At 41.4% G+C, this 27,488-nt stretch overlaps 1 protein-coding gene across 1 annotated transcript; it reads left to right on the top strand.

Annotated features, from left to right (window-relative positions):
• On the top strand, positions 1-23,754 carry AMER3 (APC membrane recruitment protein 3). Its single transcript, XM_077291095.1, has 3 exons — positions 1-226; positions 10,783-13,462; positions 22,957-23,754. Exons 2-3 carry the CDS (start codon positions 10,798-10,800, stop codon positions 22,992-22,994), a joined length of 2,703 nt encoding a protein of 900 aa, XP_077147210.1. The 5' UTR covers positions 1-226; positions 10,783-10,797; the 3' UTR covers positions 22,995-23,754.
• The last annotated feature ends 3,734 nt before the right edge of the window (positions 23,755-27,488 follow it).

Here is a 27,488-nt window from a genome sequence, read left to right as displayed (position 1 = left end):
GAGACGGCCATGCATCTCTTGCAGTATGTCTCCCATTGCAGAGGCTACAGGAAATACATGTGCTGAGACATTATCAGATGGGAGTAGGGTGGGTACCACATTTTGCACAGGAGAAGAGCAGCCTCCACAAGCAGCACTTGTTTCCCACATCATCACCTCTTGGGAAAAATCGCAGTAATCCATAAAATAAAAAATGCTCTAAACCCAGGATATAGCAGCCTTATCGGTGAGTACAGAATCTCTCTTCATTCTTTATAAGGCAGATTTTGCTGGGTGATGAGGAGGAGGGGGTATATCTAGAAGACAGAGCAGAATCTGTTGCCTCCAGGTAAACATCATGATCTGTTTCCAAGACCATGTAATATATTTCCCCAGACCCTGTATTAATCTAACCATGTGATCGATGTCTTTTTATGCTATATATACTGTTGTGAACCATTGAAAAAAAAAATTCTGTTTGTTTTATGTTTTGCAATGGATGTCTTATTAATGTATGATCCTATGGTATTTAATAGCAGAAGGATCTTTCCATCTCCATCTCACATTCCTGTATGCCGCCTGCGTCTCCTTCCCTGCCATACAGCAGCGGGAGCCTATAATTATCCATACAGTTCACATGAGTAACCAGGCAAACAGGAGAGATGCAGAAGGACGGCTTTCCCTAGCGAACGTCTCCCATTTTCAGCAGCTTCCGTGTGTTCATGATGGACACGTTTCTCATTTACGAGCACAGATCAATGATGCAATGGTGGGTTCTGTGTGAGATTTAATGCTTCTCTTTTCCCTATGAAGAGATCAGCGCTTTGTTTCTGGTGCTCAGAGCCTGGAGTGCTGTATATTCACTATTCACTTACTGAGATTCTGCATTTATTACTGCAGAGCATATAATATACAGCAGGAACCATTATACTATGGCGTTCCGTGAAAGACGTATAGATCTTGATGATGGGTGAGATCTGATGTCAATATATCAGGAATAGTGTATGGCAATGTTTTCACTAACAGCATAGCCTGTAATCTGGTGACCTATGGAAATCTGTCTAATAATTTCCTATAAACGGGCGCGGGCATATGTATTCAATGCATGAATTACTGTAATCTCCCACTTATTCTGGTACAGATTCTGTAAGGATTATCCAAAAAGTGAAAATATCATTCTAATTGTCCATTGAAATTTCTGTGGTACAGCTGTCACGTAGCTTTTGTCTTTTCTAAATGTGTATTATAAAATCACTTTACTCTTGTATTCACATATACAGTGTGGTTTCTACAAGAAGTATAACTTGAAAGGGGTTTTCTCATGTCCAAGATCCTATCCCAATATGTAGTAGGTGTAATAATAATAATATTAGTAAATACCTCCAATTAGAAATGTAGTGTAGTTCATCTGATTCGCTATGTTGCTTACCCCATATTCAGGGCATTGCAGTAGCTTAGGTGTCCATGGTTATGACTACTCACAGCTAACTAACTAACTGTCGCTATAGGAGTGGTCGTAACTATGGATATCTAAGCTTGGAGATGGGAATACCCCATTTGAGTTAGCTTGGTCACAGTGAGAAATCTCTCATAGGTTACCCCAAAGGCCCAAACTATGCGCCTTCCGATACTGTAAGAGCAGGGGCTGTAAAGCTGTCTGGATCCAAAAATGCAGCAGAACAGCACTTGCAATCTCCATAGCAAAGAGCTTGTAAGCACTTTGCTCCTTGCCTATGAGACCAGCCACTGCTGATTGACTGTAGAGGTGGGCGATAACCTAGGCAATGAGCATTACAATCCCAAAGCCCTAATTAGACCACTCATACAATCATAAATAGGGCTTAGTCCATGTAAAAATCATACCCGTAGTGCACATCTCACTACTGTACTTTTAAATAGAAAGTGTTGTTTTACATCTACTAATTAGAGGCCATTCCGCACTCTCAATCAGCATCCTCTGCCCTTATCACAATTAATGGCGTACACTTCGAGCATTGAGTGAATTGAATTGGTGGCCCGACATGACCGCACTGACACCACAGAAGCCTAGGGATACGCTGTGCACTCAAGCTCTTGTCCCTTTCTCCTGGTTGCCCACTACTTTGTGATTCTGTGAGCAGCGAGTGGCCTTTGCAGACAGGACAGAGGTAATGAGAGCATACCCACATGCAATGATACTGTGTGTGCGCACTTTCTGTGCTCCTGAAGTGGCAGAGGAAATTTGGAGGGCCAAGAGTTACATTCAGGTAGCGCTCGAAGCGAGCACTGTCAATAGAGCTAAGGAATAAGTGCGGAGGGACATATGTAGTAAAACTTTTTTGTATAAAACAAAATAGTACAAACTATACTAGAGGTATGATTTTTATAGGGTCCCCTAAATGACTATATCAGTGGTTTAATTTAAGTTTTTGGGATGACAGAATCCCTTTAAAGAATACAATAAAAATTCTCTCCATTCTGGAGACAAGATAGTATTTTTTGGTTATCACTTGCGTATCACCGTGCCCGGATGTGCTCGTTACTCGGATCTCTGCCCCGCATCTTTGGCTCCTGTTACACAGCCAATAAGCATGCTGTGGGGATTGCCTGTGAGTCACTACACTGTGTGCAGAATTATTAGGCAAGTTGTATTTCAGAGGATTATTTTTATTATTGATCAACAACTATGTTCTCAATCAACCCAAAAGATTTATAAATATCAAAGCTTAATATTTTTGGAAGTTGGAGTGGTTTCTTTTTTTTTTTTTTTTTTTAGATTTGGCTATCTTAGGAGGATATCTGTTTGTGCAGGTAACTATTACTGTGCAGAATTATTAGGCAACTTAATAAAAAACCAAATATATTCCCATCTCACTTGTTTATTTTCACCAGGTAAACCAATATAACTTCACAAAATTTAGAAATAAACATTTCTGACATGCAAAAACAAAGCCCCAAAAAATTTGTGACCAACATAGCCACCTTTCTTTATGATGACACTCAGCAGCCTTCCATCCATAGATTCTGTCAGTTGTTTGATCTGTTTACGATCAACATTGCGTGCAGCAGCCATCACAGCCTCCCAGACACTGTTCCGAGAGGTGGACTGTTTTCCCTCCCTGTAGATCTCACATTTTATGAGGGACCACAAGTTCTCTAAGGGGTTCAGATCAGGTGAACAAGGGGGCCATGTCATTATTTTTTCTTCTTTGAGACCTTTACTGGCCAGCCACGCTGTGGAGTAGTTGGAGGCATGTGATGGAGCATTGTCCTGCATGAAAATCATGTTTTTCTTGAACGATACCAACTTCTTCCTGTACCACTGCTTGAAGAAGTTGTCTTCCAGAAACTGGCAGTAGGTCTGGGAGTTGAGCTTCACTCCATCCCCAAACCGAAAAGGTCCCACAAGTTCATCTTTGATAATACCAGCCCATACCAGTACCCCACCTCCACCTTGCTGGCGTCTGAGTCGAAGTGGAGCTCTCTGCTCTTTACTGATCCAGCCTTTGGCCCATCCATCTGGCCCATCAAGAGTCACTCTCATTTCATCAGTCCATAAAACCTTTGAAAAGTCAGTCTTAAGATATTTCTTGGCCCAGTCTTGACGTTTTATGTTATGTTTCTTGTTCAAAGGTGGTCGTTTTTCAGCCTTCCTTACCTTGGCCATGTCCCTGAGTATCGCACATCTTGTGCTTTTTGTTACTCCAGTAAAGTTTCAGCTCTGAAATATGGCAAAACTGGTAGCAAATGGCATCTTGGCAGCTTCATGCTTGATTTTCCTCAATTCATGGGCAGTTATTTTGCGCCTTTAATTTGCCCAACACGCTTCTTGCAACCCTGTTGGCTATTTGCCATTAAACGCTTGATTGTTCGGTGATCACGCTCCAAAAGTTTGCCAATTTCAAGACTGCTGTATCCCTCAGCAAGACATCTCACAATTTTGGACTTTTCAGAGCCCTTCAAATCTCTCTTTTGACCCATTTTGCCAAAGGAAAGGAAGTTGCCTAATAATTAAGCACAACTTATATAGGGTTTTGATGTCATTAGACAACACCCCTCCTCATTACAGAGATGCACATCACCTGATTTACTTAATTGGTAGTTGGCTCTCAAGCCTGAACAGCTTGGAGTAGGACAGCATGTATAAAAAGTATCATGTGATCAAAACACAACTTGCCTAATAATTCTGCACACAGTGTATAATGCCGCAGCCGCCTTGGTTGTGGCATTACTGTGATTGGCAGGCCTTGTGACATGATCAGAGGTTATAAAAGACAGGCGCCGTCCGCTTCAGCAAACTAACGCCATTGCACAGGTCTGTGACACTTCATTTTGGAGGGAGAGAGTGCTTGTTAAGTCTTGTGTGCGCAGTGCAATGAATCAGAGGGCTGTAGTGTTGATACTGGTGCTGACGCTGAGCCATCATACTAACAGTCCTTCTAAGGGCTAATTGTTTGCAGCACATACAATCTGCATTTAGCCTAAGGAGGGAGAGATTCACAGGAGCAGGAAGTGAGACAGAATCCAGTCTGTAGACTGCGATTAGGCCTCCAATATTCCGTAGTGTGGAGTTTTTAAAAAAAATTTAGGCCTCCATTTCTCAGACATTCAGTGTTATGTGATCTGTGAATATTTCTGTGATCTCTAAAAGTGAAAAGCTTTTCAAAAGTTTTGTAAGCTTCCATTTAGCAGACATAGAGTGTTACTTTGTCCGTGAATATTTCTGTGATCTCCAAAAGTGAACAAAAGCTTTAAAAAATGTTGTAGGCTGTCATTTATCAGAGATACAGTGTTATGTGGTCTGTAAGCATTTTTGTGATCTGTAAAACTGCTTTTAAAAATTTTGTAGGCCTCCTGTTCTCAGACATACAGTGTTACGTGGTCTGTGAACATTTCTGTGATCTCTAAAATTGAACAAAAGCTTTTCAAACTTTTGTAGGCTTCCATTTCTCACATACAAGTATATGGTTTTACATGGTCCGTGAACATATCTGTGTTCTGTAAAATTGCAAAAAAGCTTTTAAAAATTTTGTAGGCTTCCATTTCTCAGATATACAGTGTTATGTGGTCTGTGAACATTTTGGTGATCTCTAAAACTGAGAAAAAGCATTGAAACATTTTCTGGATTGAATTTGATTGTCTTCCATACACTTTTTGCGTTCTTTTTGTTACATTCCGGTTTAGTAAACTCACAAAAACAGCTTTGATTGCTGCAGGTTACCAATTTGTTTTATTAAATTATTGTTAAAAATAAACTTGGTTTCAAGAGACCTAGCAATTACAAAATGAGTAAAGCGTACCTTAAGCGATGGGGAAGTGGAAGTGCTGATGATGGTGCATGCAGATGCTGAGGAAGTGGTGCAGGTGCAACTACGCCTGTTGTTGCAGCACAAGAAACACGCCCATACATAGGTTCCTGTTCCACACTAGCACAGTCCGAGGAATTTTTACCACAACATTTCTTTATTGTGGCCGCTCAACCTGCATGCTCCAAGAAGAACAGGACAACATGGTGTTAAGTTACGCACAAAATGTAGAGCAGACACGGCCACAAGAACATTACCGCGGGCAAATTTGGGATAAGGAGGAGGAAGATGATGATGAGACACAGTTGCCGCTAAGTAGAGGGGGAGAGATCAGCAGCACCAAAACAGACAGGCAGAGGCGGTGGGGTGACCAGAGGCAGAAGGTGGGAAACTATTCTGCAGAGCACCGTCAGTCCTAGATTTCTCCGTCAAAGAGTTAGGTGTTCCCCAGTCTGGGATTATTTTTAAAGTGAGTTCCAGACAAACAAAGTGGTCATTTGCAACCTGTGCCATGTAAAGATCAACAGGGACTTGACCACTAAGAACCTAACCACCACCAAGCATGATCAGGCACATGTTATCTAAGCACCTGATTCGGTGGGCACAACGCCTGGGTCCACGAACGGTGCCATCGAGTGACACCACTGCCTCTTATCCTGTGCAAGGTGCTTCCCAATCCCCTCTCCAACACACTAGTGCTGATATCTCCTGCCTTACACATATTCTTGCACATTCTGACTTACCATCATCAGGGACTTCCTTGCCCCAGCTCAGCATTCAGTTGTCCCTACCCCAGGCCTATGAAACAAAAAAGAAAAGTTCCCAGCCACCCAGCCACCCACCCACAGGTCCAAATGCTAAACAGGCACATTTCCAGGTTGCTTGCAGTGGTAATGTTGCCATATAGGCTGATAGATATGGAGGATTTCCGCCGACTTATGGCAGCAGCGTCCCTCGGTCCCCAGCCACCACTTTTTGTACTGATGTGGCGTCCCTGCCTTGTACCAGCACATGTACAGGAACTTTGCCCTTACCAACGCACTTACTGGCATTGTCCACTTAACGACTGACATGTGGACAAGTGCTCGTGGCCAGGGATGCTTCTTTTCCCTGACGGCACACTGGGTGAACATTGTGACGGCTGGGGCCAAGTGACACCCTGGCATGGCGCATATGCTTCTGATGCTGAGGAATGCTGGCCCTACTCCTATCAGGGTTACCTCCACCTCCTACAGCAGGTCCTGCACCCCCTCCTATTCCTCCTCATCCTCCATCTCCAATGTGCTATCTCAGAGCACATTGTCCACATCAACCAGAAGCTGGAAGCTCTGCAGCCATGCCTCAATGAAGTGGTAACAGGCTCTGCTGAATCTAATTTGTCTAGGACACAAACCGCATACTGCAGCAGTTACTTAAAGAAATAAAGGGCCAGACAGATCTATGTTTTTTGCTGCTGAGCATCTAACCAGGCATGGTCGTGTGTGGTAATGGCTGTAACCTGGTGGCGGCTGTGAAGCTTGGCAAGATCACACATGTACTATGTTTGGCACATGTGCTCAACTTGGTAGTTCAACAGTTTCTGAAAACATGCCCAGATTTGACAGAGCTTCTGGTCAAGGTATGCTTCGTCAGCGGCCATTTCCGCAAGTCGGCTACAGCTGCCGCCGCTCTGGCACTGCTGTAGCAGCACATACAAGTGTCAGCTCTGCGACTTGTGTGCGATGTTACCACATGCTGTAACTCCACACTGCACATGCTGGCAAGGCTTTGTGAGCAGAAGAGGCCAGTAATTGAGTACCAGCTTCAACACACCCATCAGAATTCTGGTCAGGATCTGCATATAACAACTGAAGAGTGGACATGGATGTCTGACATTTGTTTGCTTCTCCAAGACTTTGAGGACTCCACAAAGATGATGCCATAGTCAGCACAACTATCCTGCGTCTGTGCTTACTTAAACAGTCGCTGCTCACAAATAAGCATGAAGTTTTGCTCACGGACCAGGCGGGGATGGAGAAAGACATAACAGAGAGATTGTAGCCAGCCCAGCGTCATCTTATCTGCTCAGTGCTGATTGGGTAACAATAAGGAAGTGAACGCCGAGGAGGAGAAAGAGGAGGAACAGAAGCTGGTGGAGTGCACAATAGTCAGTAGTACCAACACAACCACCATCCTGTTTCTCCTACGTGGATGGCCTGAGCGTGGGAATGAGGAGGAGGAGAGGGAGGTGCAGATGGAGAGTTGTCATCATAGTTGAGACACAGAAGTGTTGGCTGTATGGAGCATGGCACCTATGGCTGACTTTATGTATTACTGCATTTCCCATGTCCCTCGGGCTGCATTCATCTTGGCCAAAAAAGAGTACTGATTGTTCACTCTGCTAGACCCACACAATGGAGAACTTCCTTAGGTGGAGAGGTCTTCTAAAATAGTGTTCTACCATAAGGCCATTGTGGAAAATATGCTGAAAACATTCCCATCAGACTACGCTAGTGGCAGGGGGCAATCTTTCCTTGCCCAACCAAGGAGGAGGGGCCAGGGAGACACACAACAGAGGCAGGGGATACACTATCAAAGGTGTAGGCCAATTTCATTACACCAGCCCAGTGCCTAGGGCCTGATTACTGGGTATTTTTGACAAGGAGGGAAAAGTTTTTAAATGTGGTCAAGCAATACCTGGCTGACCAAACCAGCGTAATCCCTAATTCTGCTGCAACTTTCAAATATTGGGTCTCAAAGCTGGATACCTGTCAAGAGCTGTCCTTCTATGCCTAGGAGGTGTTGTGCTGCCCTGTCGCTATCATCTTGTCTGAGCAGGTTTTTAGTGTTGCCGGGGGTCATAACAAACAGGCACTTTTGCCTGTTAACAGAGAATACAGACAGGCTCACTCACATAAAAATGAACATAGCCTGGATTAGCCCACACTTTTCCACACAACCAGATGTCAGCAGCACATAAAGTGTTTGTAATATTCAATATTTTAATGAACCCGTCAGTTATTGCCTTTCAGGGGTCTATGGATGACCCTAATAATATTTTCCATCTAGCTTTGCACTTTCTGCCAAGCCTTCATGACTGTATAAGTACATCAACTACACTTTCAAAATATTTTTGTTTGAAATGTTGTTGTGGATTCAAAGATTCATCCATACAGTGTAATACAGTTATTGTTGCATTACAGTGGTATATAAAATGTACAAAAAATGTAGAAAAATAGTTGAGGATTAGACTACTTATCCATATAGTATTACGTGCTTTATGTCACATTTTTGTGGTATATACTAGTAGAAAAAAAGCATTTGCAAATGTTGCTAGTTTCTTCACATTTCTTACCCATACACTAGTCCGCGTTCTGGGATACATATTTGTGACATACAAGACTCAAAAAAAAGTAAAAAAATGTTGCTGGGTTACATTCTCAGCCATACAGTATTACGTGTTCTTGGGTACATTTTGTCGGTATATAACCCTCCAAAAAAGTTTTCAAAATTTTATAGTTATATTGATCACACAAAGACTATTCTGTAGTCTGGAGTACATTTTTGGTACATGACCCTCAAAAAAAACATTCAAAATGTATCTGTATTATATTGCTTATTCATAGGGTATTACATCGTCTTGGGTGCATTTCTCATCCATAGACTATTCGAAGGTCATTATACAGGAAAAATGTTTAACTTTTTTTTCCTGTAAAATGCAATTTATCATTGGTTTGGAATTTTTTATTGTCAGTCGTTAACCCTTTCATGACCGGTGCTTTTTTCGGTTTTGCGTTTTCTTTTTCCGCTCCCCTCCTTCCCAGAGCCATAACTTTGTTATTTTATCGTCAATATGGCCATGTGAGGGCTTATTTTATGCGGGACGAGTTGTACTTTTGAACGACACCATTGGTTTTACCATGTTGCGTGCTAGAAAGTGGGAAAATAATTCCAATTGCAGTGAAATTGCAAAAAAAAGTGCAGCCCCGTAGCCCCATACTTGTTTTTTGTTTGGCTTTTTTATCTAAGTGGTGAAAAAAATTCCAAAATTTGCAAAAAAAAATAAAAATGCGTCATTTTCCGATACCCGTAGCGTCTCCATTTTTCGTGATCTCTGGTTGAGGGAGAGCTTATTTATTGTGTGCCGAGCTGACATTTTTAATGATACCATTTTGGTGCAGATACGATCTTTTGATCACCCGTTATTGCATTTTAATGCAATGTTGCAGTGACCAAAGTAACGCAATTATGGCGTTTTGACTTTTTTACTCTCTATGCCATTTAGCAATCAGGTGAATCCTTTTTTTTTATCAATCAGGTGATTCTCAACTTGGCAATACCAAATATGTGTATGTTTGATTTCATTTTTATTGTTTTATTTTGAATGGGGCGAAGTGAGGGTGATTTGAACAGTTATATATATTTATTTTTTTATATATATTTAAACATATTTTTTTTTACTTTTGGTATGCTTCAATAGTCTCCATAAGAGATTAGAAGTTGGCACAACTCAATTGGCTCTGCTGCATAGAGGCGATGGTCAGATCGCCTCTATGTAGTAGAATTGCTGACTTTCTATGAGCACCGACCACCACATTTCTATTACACTGTTATTACAGGAAGCTCTTCATGAAAATACCGGAATCTTGGAATATATAGAATTTTTCATTTTCATTAGTTGCACAATTTACACATCAATAGGCACAAACTGTTTTGGAGCATTTCTGGTTCACGAAAGTTATTTATTTTAATATCATGCTTACTACTTGATGTCATCTCTACGATGTGAAAAGTCAACCCAGAAACTAATTTTCCTACCCATGCAAGATGATTGCCTGTATATAGTGCATCAATTCTACTGTGCCATGCACTGCTGATGTACAAGATGGTAAGCTGGGGGCCTACTCCAGGAGCCCACCGGGAGATTCACCTATTGTGAGCCAGTCTGAGCCTGTCTAGGAAAATGTTATATATATATATATATATATATATATATATATATATATATATATATATATTAGGATATATTACTATTATCTTTTCTACTCATACACCTATAATTTATATATATATACCAGCTTTTTATTTGTGCTCTCATTGTGGAGGGTATATGCTTAATGTATATCCAGTAATTGTTATATTTTAGTACTTTTATGGGGAAATATACATTTACTGTATGTGGTAAAAGAGTCTTGAGATTTATTGCATGAGATCACAAACTGTTTTCAGCCATCCCTTCTTCTGGCCATACATATGAAATAACTTCTTTGAAATCCATCATGGCCAATGCCTACGGTATATCTCTAAACTCTTATGTCATATGAGATACCCCCTTACACATACCCTAAGATCATTGACTGAAACTGTTGAAATTGGAGGCTTCGGCCCACATTTATCTTTTGTACATTCCCAGCTTTACAGCAACTTGTACAATTTATGGTGTTTTGTGGGTATTTATGATCAATGTGATAAAAAAGACACTCCTACTAAAAATATCAAAATTTTGATACCAATATTAAAAATGTAACTTTTTTTTCAGATATTTATTTTGAAAATGGAACTGATTCGTGGTAAGACTTTTATAAAAAGTTATGCTCAACACCCAACAAAAAAGATACCAACTGTAATGTACAAAGGAAAAAAGAATGTTGAACTTGGAAAAAAAATTAATGATTGTGAAATTCGAGGCAAGACCTTTATAAAAACTTTTACCCAAAACCCTCAAGAAAAGGTACCAACAGTCACATATAAAGTAATGAAGAATGTAAAGCCTGAGAAGAACCTTAGTGAATGTAATAGCAAAAGAAATTCTGCACAGACACAAAGAATGTCTAATGGTATTTACACAAAGGAAACTGAAAATGTCCGATGTCCAAGGTTTATAAGAAAAAGTAAAACATATGACTGTGTTATAAGAGAGGATAAACCAGGGAAAATTACCAGTCAAATAGTACAATACCAGATACCAAACAGTCTCAGTTCCCCAGGCCTTGTAGAAGATCAAGATGGAAAAAGAAATGACATAGACGCCAACACACAAGCAGCATATAAACAAAATATGATAGACTATAGAAATTTTGTGCCTCAGATGCCTTTTGTACCATCTGTTGCGAAATCGCTGCCAAGAAAAAGAATTTCTCTTACAAAGTCCAAAAAGAGTTTAAAAAATATATTCAATTTAAAGAAGAATAAGCAACAAGATGTCATATCAGAGGATGAGAGCCAGCCAATGGTGTTTAAGATGAAGGAAAGTAAAGCAGGTGAAAGACAATATCAACTAAGTATTGGCGAGATGCCTTCTGATGAGTTCCTTCTTCACAACTGCCCGGATTACGACATGTACATTGATGCTGTTGACTCATTTAAAGCGCTATGTGAGGATGTTGCGTCATTAAAAAGTTTTGACTCTCTCACTGGCTGCGGGGAAATCTTTGCAGATGAAAGTGCCTCTTTTATTGATATCGACAACAGCCGAGTCACCTTTATATCTAAGCCAAGTTCGCAAGCTGCTAGTTTTCAAGGAGGAGTTGAGAAACTTGCCTCCCCAGCCAAATCTGAGTCTATTGACTTCTCCAGACTACGTGGTCACCTGAAAGCATCTGCAAAAAGTCTGTGTTCAAATGTCCTATCTGAAATCGAAAGGTTACCAGTTTGTCAGGATATCAATAAGGTAGAAGGTAATGGCAACTTGTCAAGCGATCAAGTTTCCAATCTATCTTTCAATGATCTAATGTCTTTGAATGAAAATATTCATGATGCTGAATCTCCCATGTCCACAAGTGATGAGGGGTATTATGACTCATATTCTCCGGCAGTGGAAGAAAGTAATAATGAGGTTGGCAATGCTCGACCATTTCCAAGGGATAGTTACAGTGGAGATGCTCTTTATGAGTTATTTTCTGACTCATGTGAAAAGAAGCTTTGGACTGTCCAGGACTGTGTGTCTGCCCCCGATAACAATCAAGACAATCCTACATCTGTATATAGCTTTTGTGTAGGGTCTGAGGAAAATATGGCGTCTCAACCGGCACTAGGCCTTGATGGAGATGACAATCCTGAGAATGCATGGAAAGGTAGAGATTGTTTATTAAAACTATGTGACACAGAGTTGTCTTTAACTATTGGAATGGTTAACTGGTTAAAAAACACAGGAAGGATTACAGAGAAAGAGCTTGATGATGAAAATATCACTTGTAACTTAGAGAAGCCGGCAGAAACGATGTATGAGAAAGTCTATAAAGCTGAAGAAGCCACTGGAGACGACGAGGAAAAGACAATATCACATTGGGAATATGTCAAAACAGAACAAACAGATCGTGCCAATAGCAGCACAGGAAATTTCGATATTGTGTCCTACACATGTGCTGAAATACCAAAATCTACAATAGTTTCAGATGAGAGCAAACTTGAAAATAACTCTACATTGGTAACACGTTTAGTCTTATATGAACCATCACCAAAGCAAAATATCTTAAATAAAATTAATGAATATAAGGACCAATTAGAGTTATCCAAATCAGATGCTAATACTTTAGCTACAGTGGTTTTGAGGCCAAATCAAAATATAACAAATGTCCCTCCTCTTGTTAACCATCTAAATTCTTTACAGCTCTTGGATTTTCAATGTCCTACATATTCTATACTTGAAAATAATAGATGGTTAGCTGACATGCTAGAGAAAAGCACTGATGTCCCACCATTGCATATATTGTTTGGCAATGAATATGTATTATATAGCAGGAGTAAAATAATGCGCCCATATGAAATTGCCCAAAATATCAAGAAATCTGTAGAAAAATCAACGTATAATCAAGTAAATAAGAAAAATATGATAATGGCTAGCCATGAGCCACTCCAGGCAAACAGCCTATTTAAGAAAGAAATCAATGATGACTCGATTAGTAGCCAACAATACCTAGTGAGAACATCAAGATTGCCTCCAAAGAAGATTCCATCCTCTAAGGATGCGTGTAAACCAGGATTCCTACCTCTTTTTAAGTCAACCTGCTCATCAGTGATTTCTCGCTGTTCTTCAGTCTTATACAAACTGCACAGCTCAGAAGATGCGATCATATTTTTTAATACAAGAAAGTACAACCCATTACCTAATAGTAATGATGCGCTTACACAAGATCCAACAGCTTTATTGGTAGACTACTGTAAATACCCAGAAGATGATTTCCTGTCAATTACAGCTACAACTTTTACTAAGGAAAGCGGTGAGTATATTGTAAAGACTGCAATGAATCGCTGGGTCACTACTGGATTTTACAACATAAATGTAGAAAAATAAATATACGCAGTGTGGGACTGGGGTTGCAAAGGCCCACCAGTAGCATTGATTCTTGGGGCCCACTCTTTGCTACATGGAAAAATATCCTGACACTAGTTCAAAAATTTACTTTTGCTTCTATTTAATACTAATTGAGATAGCTTGTTAAATGAATTAGTTTATACCTTTTTCTGCAAATTGTGAATCAAGTGTAATGGCACAACTGATTAGTACTCCTTCATAGGTGCCTACCAGAGGATTTTAAGGTTAAACCGTGGGCCAGTCTGAGCCTGCATATATGGACCACACATCCAAACCTTATACAATGATCTATTGTAGCTAAGAAAAAAAATGAAACTGAACTTGAGGCTATTAGTATCACGACGGGAGTTGTAAGTGACACTCACCAATGCAATCTCCTGGGAAGACAGGACCTGCAGAGAGCCACAGGCTCCCAGGAATGCGGGGCAAGCGAGACTGGAGAGAGATTGCTTCAGGCCTGACAGGACCTGAATCACCTGACTGCTGGGGGGCGTGGCCTAAGCTCCAGGGAGCTAGGAGCTGAAGGAAAACTGCTAGAAAGGTAACTAAAGGACAGAGCTACCAAGTGTCACAGACAGACACAAATCAGATCAGGCCGGGGTCAAAGCACGGGATAAAGTGACGGTACCAAGGGACTAGACAGAAAGGATAGTAGGGGCCAAGCAGAGGTCAATACCAAATGGACAGAGAAAGTACAGAGATGGAATCCACAAAACAGTATCCAGAAAACAGACCGAGTCAAAAACCACGGAATCAGGCAAACCAGCACACAGCACAAAACACACTCAGGGGTCAACACACTTAGCCAAGGGCAGAAGTATCACTGACAAAGGAAACTCCCAGATAGAGGCTATAAAAAGTCCACCCAGGATCAGTGTGAGGCTACAGGAATTAACTCTAGAAGAACCGACCCAGACAAACCATGACAATTAGTTAATGTTGTGATCAGAATGTATGAAGCCCACTGCCACATGATGGCGAATGTCACTATTGGATTTTGTTTAGGGACAGATAGGGGAGAAGACAATTAAGGAATTATTGACTCTTTTCCTACATAGATTTTCCCTGGTTGCAGTTTCCAATCTGCAATATAAACAGGTGTCAGGGAAATCAAAAGCATAGTACAGAATAAGTTTAACATCTGGGCAACCAGTGATTTGCTTGTAGAAACGAGCAGCACCTTCTCAATTAGCACTGTTGTATATATAGTGCAATTCCAAGGGGTCCCACTGGCTTGAGCCCAGAAATAGTCCACAATTTAACATGTATAACACATAGTGCAGCGATAGCACCCTATGCAGTGATGAGGCAGTGACCCAGAAAAGTTCAAAGCAAAAGTCTCTTTAATGCTCAACTCACAGCAATACACAGTACACAATATCCTCCGGATCTCAGCTGGGAACCATATTTTCTGCAAGCTCACCTCCAAGACCAGTTTCCGTGGGCGACTGCACCGCTGTGTACAATGTCTCTTTAATGTTCAACTCACAGGAATACACAGTACACCTGATAAACATGCCAGTACACCTCCGAGACCAGTTGCAGTGGGTGACTACACCACTGTGTGCGCTGTGGGTGCCAAGCCTTTGAGCTGCCTTGGCTGTTTTGCTCCATTTGCCTGTGTTGGCTCACACAGGTGGAGCTCTGCAGAGCCTTCTGCTCTCTACTCCTGCAAACACCAGACTGACACCGACACTGAACCTGACACACCCAAACCCTTGCTTCAGGGGTTTTTACAAGCAACTTGTGACCTTCAGCCACATGGAAAACCCAGCCAGGAATTAATGGACTACTACTGCACCACTACTATCCTGTAGTCTGTTTCAAACCACAAAAGCCCAGAGCAGGTTTTCTTAAATCTGCCTTAGACAAATAGTTTGCCCAAGGCTGACACTTACTTTTATTCTGCATTGCAACACTTGTGACTGCAATGCACTCCCATGGCCTCAATACGCCTCTGTGCGCATACTGGGGGGATCACACAGCGACCCTCACATGTAACACCAGTCACTGCCTCACATACCCCCTCCCTCTGTTCAAACCTGTGGGGTTGAACACTTGTCTCCCCACATGGGCGCGTGACAGGGCTTCCGCATGACCTGGTGACACCCCCTCCCAACACTGTACTGAGAAACCAAAGTAGGGACTGGAACCATCGGTTGATTAAAGCATCCCTCTCCTTTGCGTTTCTCCTCCATACTTTGTTACATGACCACCCACCTCCCCGTTCTCCATTGCAGAAGACACGCCTACATTCCTTAGATTTGGGCCAGTTTTGGGTGGTTTCGACCTTGTTTATTTGTGGCTTACTAAGCCTGCTGCTCATCCTGTGACCTAAGTACTTGCCTTCAGTCACTTGGTACCGTTTCCTCTGTACCCTTACCCATGCCTCGGTGACTATGTCCCACCGAAATGCCACAGTGTGCCCCAGTAACTCCGGGCATACATCCATACCACGTCGCACCCAAACCTGACCCTCCTGATGCTGCTGTCTAGCGAGAGCTCTATCAAATTTACAATGATCCCCGGCCACATCCTTGGATGGTGCCAGAGGGTTCCTCATACATACGTCCCTAGTCGCCTCCATGACCACACCTTCCCGATTCCTCCAGGCTCTGTTCTTATACGTGCATTTTTTATACCTGCATCTCTGTGTGGGACCCTGGAACTGAGCTGTCCTCAATTTACCAGGGGACATTTCCAGCTCGGGGTTCAGTGGGGTCTCCACGACCTCTCCTGCCACAACCTCTAGGGGAAACCTATCGGGGTTACACTCTGTCCCTTGGTTGGCGACGCCTATGGCAGGTATCCCTGACTCGGGATCTTCGGGTTCTGCACCCGGAAAAACATCCTCAGCTTCTCCTACCAATACTTCTAGGGGGAACCTATCGAAGTTACACTCTGTCCCAAGGTTGGCAACCCCTATGGGAGGTATCCCTGACTTGGGATCTTCAGGTTCTATGCCCAGAACAACATTTACCTTGAGAGGGTTGACCCTGATCTACCACAGGGACCAGAACAGGGGCAAGTCTCTTCCCAACACAGTCCCATATGGAAGGGTCTTCACCACATGTTTAATGTCCCCACATGATGGAAAAAAATGAACCTCTGCAGCCGGGTGTTCTTGGATTTCCTGGTGGATACCCATCACCTCTACTTCCCATCCTTTGGGGTAGTCCCCAGCAACAAGGGACCAATGGACCAAAGTCACTCTGCTCCCCGAGTCCAGTAGAGCCTCTGTTTGGTACCCGTTCACGAGTACCTGACACAGCTGGGGCTTTCTGTCGGGAGAACAGACTGGCTGGGCATACATAGACACCCAGCGACCATACCTGCAGTCCATGAGTTCAGCTACCAGGGGGCAGTTGGCAGCCACATGTTCTGGTCCCCGGCATCGCCAACACTTAATCGATATGGCACGGCTATTCCTTGGAGCCACTTTAGGAGAAACAGACCTTTTGTCACCCTCACTCTGAGTTACCCCCTCATCAAGGGTTTGGTCCTGTTAGCCCCAACAGTGGTTTGTGGACTTTTCACAAGCTCCTGTACAAAATCCTAAGTGGCTGTATACTGCTCAATCCAACTTATCAGCTGGTCCAGAGTGTCCAGGTCCTCTTGCCCCACCCAATGCTGCAGGGCAGCCAGCAGAGCTCTCACGAGTCAGTCGACCACCACTCTCTCTACCATCTGGGCCAGAGTCAAAGTCTCAAGCTGGAGCCATTCCTCCACTAATTGCAATAAGTCATAAGGCTGATACCTGGCGAGACGAGTCTCTGCAAAGGACAACTGGTATACCCTCTGATCGCCCCTTACCTTAGGGGTCTCTTTTTTACACTGCTGCTTGCCCCTCACCTTAGGAGCCTCCTGTTTACACCGCTGATCGCCCCTAACCAGGGCTGCCACGGACTGCACCACTACTATCCTGTAGTCTCTTTCAAAACATAAAAGCCCAGAGAAGGTTTTCTTAAATCTGCATTAGACATATAGTTTGCCCAAGGCTGACACTTACTTTTATTCCGCATTGCAATCACACCAACACCTGTGACAGCAATGCACTCCCATGGCCTCAATACGCATCCGTGCGCATCCTGGGGGAACATACAGCGACCCTCACATGTATCACCAGACACTGCCTCACAAACAGCACAAACGTAAATTGATGCAATAATTGTGCATAACTATAACAGTGACGTTCTTCTGTAACCATTTGGGCTAATAAAGCCCTTTGTCAAGCTGTAACACAAGCAAAAATGTATGGTCAAAAAATAGTGATACAGTAAAGTAAGGTACAAAGAGATATTAAACTGACACATTGGAATCGTAATATTGCCTCGTGATAGGCAGCGGACCTTCTGCCACAAGCAGGAATGCGAGGTCTTAGAAAATGCTGTCGCCTATGGAATTGAAGAATAAACATAGGGTAGATAAACCATACTGGGCTATGTAAAAGTGTCTGTGCTGTGTTTGTGTCATGTAAAAAATAGGCAATGTAACCTGGGACATGAAAATCTTGGTGCTTATAATATGCATTAAACATACTGTATAGTATCAAGTCAGACAATAAATCCTGTATAATGAAGAGAAAGTGTGGCTACGGACTGCATAAACCGAATAGTATAAGATAAAAAAATATAAAATAAGGCATGAAAAGATTAAACATAATATAAAAGCATTTGTACTTCTGAATAAAACATCCTAAGACAGCAATAGATCTTTTTACATACAAACTAAGGTAACCTCTGCTCAGCATGAGGTATATAACATTATGGCCGAGAAATATGTGTACACAGGCCTCAGGCATGTCTTAGGGAAAGTATAATGATAGTAAAGAGAATATAGTGAAACAAACCTGTGCACAACACACAGCCTAGTGAAGAGTAGGAGAAGCAGTAGAACTGGTGGAGACCTGACTGAATCATCATATTGCAGCCATACCCTAAAATGGATTATACACTTTTCTTAATCAGACTAAATCACCTATAATGGCCGAGATGGTATATGTAATGTAATGGTGATGGTATATTTTATGCAATAAAATAGATAATATATTAAAACTAAAAACTCTAAAATGTCACATTTACATAAGTTTGCTATATCTGAACACATCAATTTGTTGAGACAGCATTTCAAGTCTTAAAGAAGACCTGCCAGTTGCTAATAAAAATTAAATTAAATACCTTGCAAAAGTTATTCTGCCGCTCATTTCCATTTTGCGCAGCATCACTCCGTTTCAGAAATATTCACATTTGTTGCTTTTGGAGAGTAGTACAGTGGGGAAAAAAATGAATTTAGTCAGCCACCAATTGTGCAAGTTCTCCCACTTAAAAAGATGAAAGAAGCCTGCAAATGACATCCTAAGTAGACAACAACTATGAGAGTCAAAATGAGAAAACAAATCCAGAAAATCACCTTGTCTGATTTGGTAAGATTTATTTTGCAAATTATGGTGGAAAATAAGTATTTGGTCATTAACAAAAGTTCATCTCAATATTTTGTTATATATCCTTTGTTGGCAATGACAGATGTCAAATGTTTTTTGCAAGTCTTCACAAGGTTGGCACACACTGTTGGTGGTATGTTGGCCCATTCCTCCATGCAGATCTCCTCTAGAGCAGTGATGTTTTAGGCCTGTCCCTGGGCAACACAGACTTTTAACTCCCTCCAAAGGTTTTCTATAGGGTTGAGATCTGGAGACTGGTTGGGCCACTCCAGGACCTTTATATGCTTCTTACGAAACCACTCTTTCATTGCCCTGGCGGTGTGCCTGGGATCATTATCATGCTGAAAGACCCATCCACATTTCATCTTCAATGCCCTTGCTGGTAGAAGGAGGTTTGCACTCAAAATTTCACGATACATGGTCCAACTAATTCCTTCATGAACATGGATCAGTTGTTCTGGTCCCTTTGCAGAAAAACAGCCCCAAAGCATGATGTTGCCACCCCCATGCTTCATAGTAGGTATGGTGTTCTTTGGATGCAACTCAGCATTCTGTCTCCTCCAAACACAACGATTTTGTTTCTACCAAACAGTTCTACTTTGGTTTAATCAGACCATAGGACATTCTCCCAATACTCTTCTATATAATCCAAATGCTCTCTAGTAAACTTCAGACAGGCCCTAATATGTACTGGCTTAAGCAGGGGGACACGTCTGACACTGCAGGATCTGAGTCTCTGGTGGCGTAGTGTGTTGCTGATGGTACCCTTTGTTACGATGGTCCCAGCTCTATGCAGGTCATTCACTAGGTCCCCCCGTGTGGTTTTGGAATTTTCGCTTACTGTTCTTGTGATCATTTTGACCCCACAGGGTGAGATCTTGCATGGAGCTCCAGATCAAGGGAGATTATCAGTGGTCTTGTATTTCTTCCTTTTACTTATTATTGTTCCCACAGTTGATTTAATCACACCAAGCTGCTTGCCTACTGCAGATTCAGTCTTCCCAGCCTGGTGCAGGGCTACAATTTTGATTCTGGTGTCCTTCGACAGCTCTTTGGCCTTCACTATAGTGGAGTTTGGAGTGTGACTGTTTGAGGTTGTGGACATGTGTCTTTTATACTGATAACAAGTTCAAATAGGTGCCATTGCTACAGGTAATGAGTGGAGGACAGAGGAGTCTCTTAAAGAAGAAGGTACAGATCTGTGAGAGCCAGAAATCTTGCATGTTTTTAGGTGACCAAATGCTTATTTTTCACCATAATTTGCAAAATAAGTCTTGCCAAATCAGACAAGGTGATTTTCTGGATTTATTATCCGATTTTGACTCTCATAGTTATGGTCTACCTATGATGTCAATTACAAGCCTATCTCATCTTTTTAAGTGGGAGAACTTGCACAATTGGTGCATGACTAAATCCTTTTTTTCCCCACTGTATGTGATATATCTGAAGAAATGCCTTGTTGGTCTGCAAGCAGAATTTTCTCTGGGGTGTCCACATTAACCTCTGCCTTGAAGATGCTGCCAAGCACCGATAGGAGGTGTGAAAGTGCATGCCTCCCAGAGAAGACTCCGATGAAATGCCTAGTTGGTCTGCAAGTGGAAATTTCACATACTGTGCTCCAAAAGAAAGCTGTGAGACAGGGTAGTCAGAAGATCCGAGGTCAGATACCAGAACGGCTGACAGTACAAAGGGGCTAGACAAAGGCATGTTCAAGTAACAGTCCAGGGTCAAATGCCAGGATTAGGAGAAGATAAGGGGATAAGAAAAACATAGTCAAAGGCCTAGTCCCGGGTCAGGTATCTGAGTTCAAAGAGTGTTAAGAGCAAAAGGGATAGCACATGAACAGTGAAAACGAATGCAAAGTCCAGCAACAAGATCAGGAAATCAGACACAGAGCAAAGCACACATATTACTGAGCAAAGCTACAGCTGACAATGATCTGCTCAACTAAATAGCTAGCAAATTAACACAAATGGGAAATACCTAGTGGAAAGCCCGCAGGCTGAGACAGATTGAACAGCAGGGCTGTCAACCAAAATGCTAACAGCCCAGAACTCCCCAGCCTCAGATTGGATGACTTGGCTATCACTCACAACTTTGATAGTCCAGCACACTCCAGATCCTGTAGGGTGACTGAGTTGTCCCTCATGACATCCATAGGCCACAGTGAGTGATGAAACCATGACAAAAAGTATACCCAAAACACCATCACCATGCTTTGCCATAGAGATGGTTTTGGCCAGGTGAGTGCTGACTTGTTTCCTCCAGACATAACATCTGCAATAAAGCAAACATATGTCATGTTGGTTTTATCAAACAGTATCAAAAACAGTTTTAGGCAAACTCCAAATAGGCATGTATCTATTACTGAGGTATGGTGTTCATCTCATTCTTCTGCTCTAATGGTCAGAAATTAAATAGTTTGATCACTCCAAAAGAAATGTAAAATTAATGGAGGCTGCTTTCTTCTTCAAGGCTTTCCATGGTGCAGCTATTTTTGTTTGTAATGTTCTCCAAATATGTTCTTCGACACATTATTTTCTTGAAGGTTTGTGGACATTTTCTTCAATTTCATATGTTTGTTTTACTGTGACATGAATTGATCACTATTGAGGTGGCAATATAATTAGTCAGCAGTCAGTTTAATTATTGTTCAACTGACAGCTACTGTATCTCTCCCGCTTTCCCCATACACATGAATGTTGTGCTCCACCGAGTGAGTGTTCCTATGTTTTCTATGAGAGAAATGCTGCGAGAATCATCTGGCAGTGGCTTAACTCATAGCCAAACGAATGATCGAGTCATTGAATTCCAACTGCCCGATTCTTATGTCGACTAACATAATCTGTCAAGGGACAATTGAGCGACCCCCAAACAAATTAGAAGATTGGCCAATCCTGACAAAACCTCTGTGTCTGACTGACTTTAGACAGGACCGTGCACCTTTCCAGATCATCACCACAAAACCACCCCTAATAGTGTCAAAGGACAAAATGAGGTCAAGAGTTTTTTTTAACAAAATCAAATATCTTATTAATTATAACAAAAGGACTAAAGGGAGAATTAAAACCAGGTGTATGGATAACAGTCTATGAATAAGTATGGTAAAAAGCCATAAACAATCGTATCAATAAGTGAAAGGACTTCAATTAATTATAAATTTAAATTATTTTATAGACCATCATATATCAATACAGATGAGAAGCCTCAATACTAAGTGAATATAAAGTGCAATAGTGCTGTACATAATATAATAACCAATTATATCTAGCTAATAATCCATAAATAAAGACTATGTAAGAAAGACAGCATACAGACCATAAAAGGTATAGGAGCAATTTTCCTGAACTCTAATTATACCTTGTAGAACGTAATCTGCAAATGCAGGAGATCTCAAGTACAAAAAAAATCGTTGTAAAGTGCCAATAGTGCAAATAAACAGGGATAATCCCCAAATAATACATGTGCCAAACTAAAACTTACATTAGAAATAAGAACCTGGATCGCGGCCTGCCGCCCCTACGCGCGTTTCGCCATTCTTTGTCAGAAATCCTGACAAAACCTCTGTGTCCGACTGACTTTAGACAGGACCATGCACCTTTCCAGATCATGTCTATTCAATTGGATTAATCATAAGTGGATGTAAATCAAATTGTAGAAAAATCTTAAATTTTAATTACGGTAAAATAAGTATATTAACATGCTTATGCACATATCATATTTCTGATTTTAATAAATGTGCATACATTTATGCTTTAATATTATGGAGTAATGTGTATAGATGGTTGAGAATAAAATAAATAATATTCATTTTAAAATAAGGCTTTATGGTCCTACTGTTCTTCTATTGAGACACCAAAATGTACCATCAAACTATCGTATAGAGTCAATTTAACTCATCATCCTGCGATAAGTTAAATGTAGATTAACATTAATTACGGTTCTTTCTTCTCTTGCAGGTTTATTAATAACAAAGAACAAGAAGTGGAGTATATGAAACCTAGTAATCAGAAAAAAACAACTTTAGTGTAACAGAAATATATCATGATAATACAGAGTAAAACTCTGGGCAAAAACTGAAAATGGATCTACTGCACAGAGAGGAGGTGCCCATACCAGCTCCAATGTCTCACCTACAGGGTTCCCACAAATGTGCGCAAGCTATCCCCAGGTTGGGTTATGACAGTGCCCAGGACCTGAGTGGTCAGGTTACAGGTAGCATGAAGTGGCCTGCAACAAAACACCAGTGGATCTTCTGATTGGTTGTTAGTGGGACCACGTGAGTAAAGGCCCATAAAGTCAGGCCGATAATTGGGAACTAGCATTTTTAAGATCGCTCATTATCGGTCTGTCTAAACAGCCAAGCAATTAGTCAATGTAAAAGCAATATGCTCATTCATCAGATTTTAAATAAGTTTAAAAATCATTGTTCTCCGCTGCGTATGGCCCCATGTAAACAGTTTATGTGCTGCCAAGAACATGATGTTCCATGTACACCGAAAGATTGTATTAATGCTCTTTCTGAGCACACAAAAATATTTTTGGCCTACCTAAAAACCACATTTTAAATGACCATTGATGGGCTTACATATTATAGATTGGTGGTTATTTATTAACATTGATCAGCTTCTCTGAATTGGCCCTAAGACTTTGGGGCTGAGATAGATGCCAATACTCCTGACAATAGCTGTATTTTCAATTTTTGCCATGCACTTTATTATTTCTCATTTTAAGTCACAAAAGACAGAGTATCTACTAAAAAAAAACCTACTAAAAAAAAACTGGTATACAGATTGGAACTTTGTAAATATGTAACTGTGACAACACATGAATGGATCCCATCTCTCTCTAATGATTTTTTTATTGTTAGATTTGTATCATTCTTTGAAGTGATGCCATCGACAACTCATCTTTTGTAATCAACCTTTGAAGAACAGACTGCCTTTATTATCTGGTGATCTATATATCTCTACAGAGCTTCAAATCGACTTCTTGATCGTTTTTTAGATTTTATTAGACCACACAGTACATTCATATATTGTTTTTACCTTTATATTACAGTCTACTTTGTTAAAAGATCTATCACTGGTTGGAGATTAAGGTTAGACTGTTAGGTAGAATGTTTCTGATACCAAACCCATTATAGTTGAATGTGGACATCTACCCATTCTTCCGCTGGTGAAACCCCCCCCCCCAACTCTGCTAATATGTTTTTACAGCAAGGTTTTTGCTCATTTTGCTTCTTGTAGGTTTTGTATGCTTTATGGCCAATGGGACCATGTGTTTATGTGCTGCATGTATACGAACTTAAAAAGAGCTCAATTTTTGTGCTTTTTTCCTCTGTATTTTTGCATTCTGTGCAAGCCGTGGTGTGGCCTCCCTCTCCTGAGCTGGAAATTACATTTAAAGGCTTCCCCAGACTGGTGTCCACAGGTTGGGACCCAGTCCTTTTGTTTGCCCTTATTCACACACTGAGGTCAACTCTGACAGATGGTAGGGTTTTTAATATTAGACAGTGTAGGATCGTTCCGATCAGGCTCACTTTGTCGACGGTGGGATGTCTTCTATGCTATTTTTTATCAAAAACAGTATTACTAAAACCCTGTGTTATTTAAATGCACTTTTGCTTTTTACTTATTTAGTTACAGCAGGGTTTATGTTTATTTTGTTTCTTGTAAGTTTTGTATAATATGTTTTTATGCATTGTGTAATAATTTGTAAGCATTTGTATAAAACACTATATTTATTAGGTACTACAAAACCTACATGCTGCTGCCATTTTATTAGGTATTATTCTAATCTAATCAGACAATGCAGATATGGTCAAAAGTTGCTGTTCTTGTCCAGGCTAAATGCCATAATGGGTGAAAGAAAGGTAATCCGATGAGTCACAAATGATCAATGATTGGTACCAAGAGGCAGATCTGCTAAGCTCAATTGTTGTCTGCTGTACTGTCGACAGGATGTTAGCGCTGCAGTCTCAAAGCTGCTCCCAGGGAGGGTGGATAGAGCGCATTTTCTTATTTTTCTTATTTTTTCACATTTATCAGGGAAGCTTAGAGTAAAGAATGTGTTCGGCACCTACAGAGTTTTATTCTAGAAAAATATATCTGCCGATTGGGTGCTTATACATATGGGAACAGCATTTCTGAAATTCTCGGAATGTGTGAATGGTTACCACCAGTACTATATTAGCAGAGTTACTCTTTACATTATCAGTCTCTAGCGCATATAGTTTACAATAGCTTCTTACATGCTCGCTAAGTGCTTGCTTTTTTACCCTGTAGTTTTGCGCCATGTATTGCACATGTATTTGCTTTTAATTTAGACAATATGCTTAAGTCATTCGCAAAGAAAAAATAATTATACAAACATATATTATAAACATATATTTTCTAAATGTATTATATTATTTAAGCTTTATTGCACTTATCACGCTACATATTTGGGTACTGAACATGGATCTGTCTTCATTCAGTCAGTAGTGCCTGGAACTGACAGCAGTAAAGTCAGAGCACAGAAACTGTAAACTTACAGGGGACCTATCACCGAAAAAAAGTCTCTGCCTTTTGTTATTTTAATATATTACTAGTTAAAAAAGAAACCAAATTCTAAATATAAGTCACTAAAAAGTCAGCGAGGAAAGGACTTAATGTGGTGAAAAAATGCAAATGATATGCTAATCCAACTAGAAGTAAGAAGTCACCGCCATTTCCTATGACGCCGAGTGGTGCTACCTCACTCCGCAGCACAGAATTGACGTTAATGCTCTCAGTAGCGTGGTCTTGCAGCTAGAAGTGAAATCACTCCAATCATAACAAAGACCAGTGTGATAGTTATAGACAAAGAAGCTGCTTATAGGCAAGGACAACTATAATAATATACATTTACTCAAGTTGGAGTATCGGTGATCGATCTTCTCAGAAAGTGCAGCGGTATCCCCGGGAGCCGTGTATGGGAACACTTCTTGGGCTCCCTTCCCACTGTAGGGTGAGATCCCACTTGCAAGATCTCACTGCTTAGCGAGGAGAGAGACCAAGAAGAGTTCCTATACGCTGCCATCGGGGACACCACTGCACTTTCTGAGGAAATCGATCAACGATGCTCCACCAGTGGTAAGTATATTATTACAGTTGTCCCTGCCTGTCAGCTGCTTCTCTGTCAATCAGCATCACATTGGTTTTTGCTATGATTGCAGGGTTTCCACTCTGATCAGAGCACAGACCAGAGTGACAATGGAAGATAGTGAATCAGCAGGCAAGCAGAGATAAACCTAATAAAGTAGTAGTATGGATCCTGGAGCAGCTCGCTTCTGGTCTCTCTGCATGGGAGTAAGAAGCATGTATGGTGCAGAGGGATCGGTGAGAAGCCGCTGGGTGCTTCTATTGAAAAAGAGTTACAAAAAATACATTTTTAAGCAGTAATCTATCTAAAATAACTAAACACACACACATATAATTTTATTTTTTATTTTTTTAAATTTAATTGAATTTTTGGTGATAGCTAGTGATGAGCGAGTGTACTCGTTGCTCGGGTTTTCCCAAGCACGCTCGGGTGACCTCCGAGTATTTGTTATTGCTCGGAGATATAGTTTTCATCGCCTCAGTTGCATGATTTACGGCTTCCAGATACGCTGAATACATGTGAGGAATGCCTGTTTGTTAGGGAATTCCCACATGTATTCAGCGCATCTGGAAGCCGTAAATCATGCAACTGAGGCAATGAAAACTATATCTCCGAGCAATAACAAATACTCGGAGGTCACCCGAGCATGCTCGGGAAAACCCGAGCAACGAGTATACTCGCTCATCACTAGTGATAGGTTGTCTTTAAGAATGTCATTCACCACCTCTATACAGAATTTAGGCAGAGGAGAAGACTGCTAGGAAAAGTATATATATATATATATATATATATATATATATATATATATATATATATATATGGAGCGCCCCCACACCGCCGCAGGGCCGAGGGGTGCCCGGAGCCGGGCCTCTAGGTCTCAGTTCTGGGGTTGTCACGGTGGCTAGACCCGGTCTGTGGCCCTGTCCGTCAGTGGGGGACGTCCGGTGCAATAAGTGGTGTTGTAACGGTGCAGTTGTGGGTGCAGGTCGCGGTAAATAACGAGGACACCAGGTTGCAGTCTCTTTACCTCTTTACTGGAGATCTCTGAGTCCTCAGTCCAGAATACGGTTCACCAGGCTGCGCAAGTCCGGCTGGTCCAATGGCACCTCCAGAGTACACTTCACAGGTGGAAATCGGTGCCTTCCTTCTTAGCGCTATGTGTTGTAGTCCTTCCCTGCTGTGCTTACGGAAAGTACCCCACAACTGTTGTGTCTGTTTCTGATGTTCCCTCACAACTCGAATTAGATGATGTTCTGCTAATCCTCCGTCCTTCCCCGATGTTCTGGTTGGGACGGCACCCGTTTGTCGGGTAGGCCTGGAGTTCTTCCGGGACCCTAGAGACGCCCCTCTCCCGCAATTGCCTCCC

This window comes from Ranitomeya variabilis, chromosome 2 (assembly GCF_051348905.1).
Source record: "Ranitomeya variabilis isolate aRanVar5 chromosome 2, aRanVar5.hap1, whole genome shotgun sequence".
Classification (NCBI taxonomy): Eukaryota; Metazoa; Chordata; class Amphibia; order Anura; family Dendrobatidae; genus Ranitomeya; species Ranitomeya variabilis.
This window is presented reverse-complemented; position numbering and strand designations above follow the sequence as displayed.

Coding starts and splice junctions, on each gene's coding strand:
- AMER3 (XM_077291095.1), top strand. CDS start 10,798: ATGGAACTGATTCGTGGTAAGACTTTTATAAAAAGTTATGCTCAACAC. Junction 13,463..22,956: donor AACTTTTACTAAGGAAAGCG/GTGAGTATATTG, acceptor CTTCTCTTGCAG/GTTTATTAATAACAAAGAAC.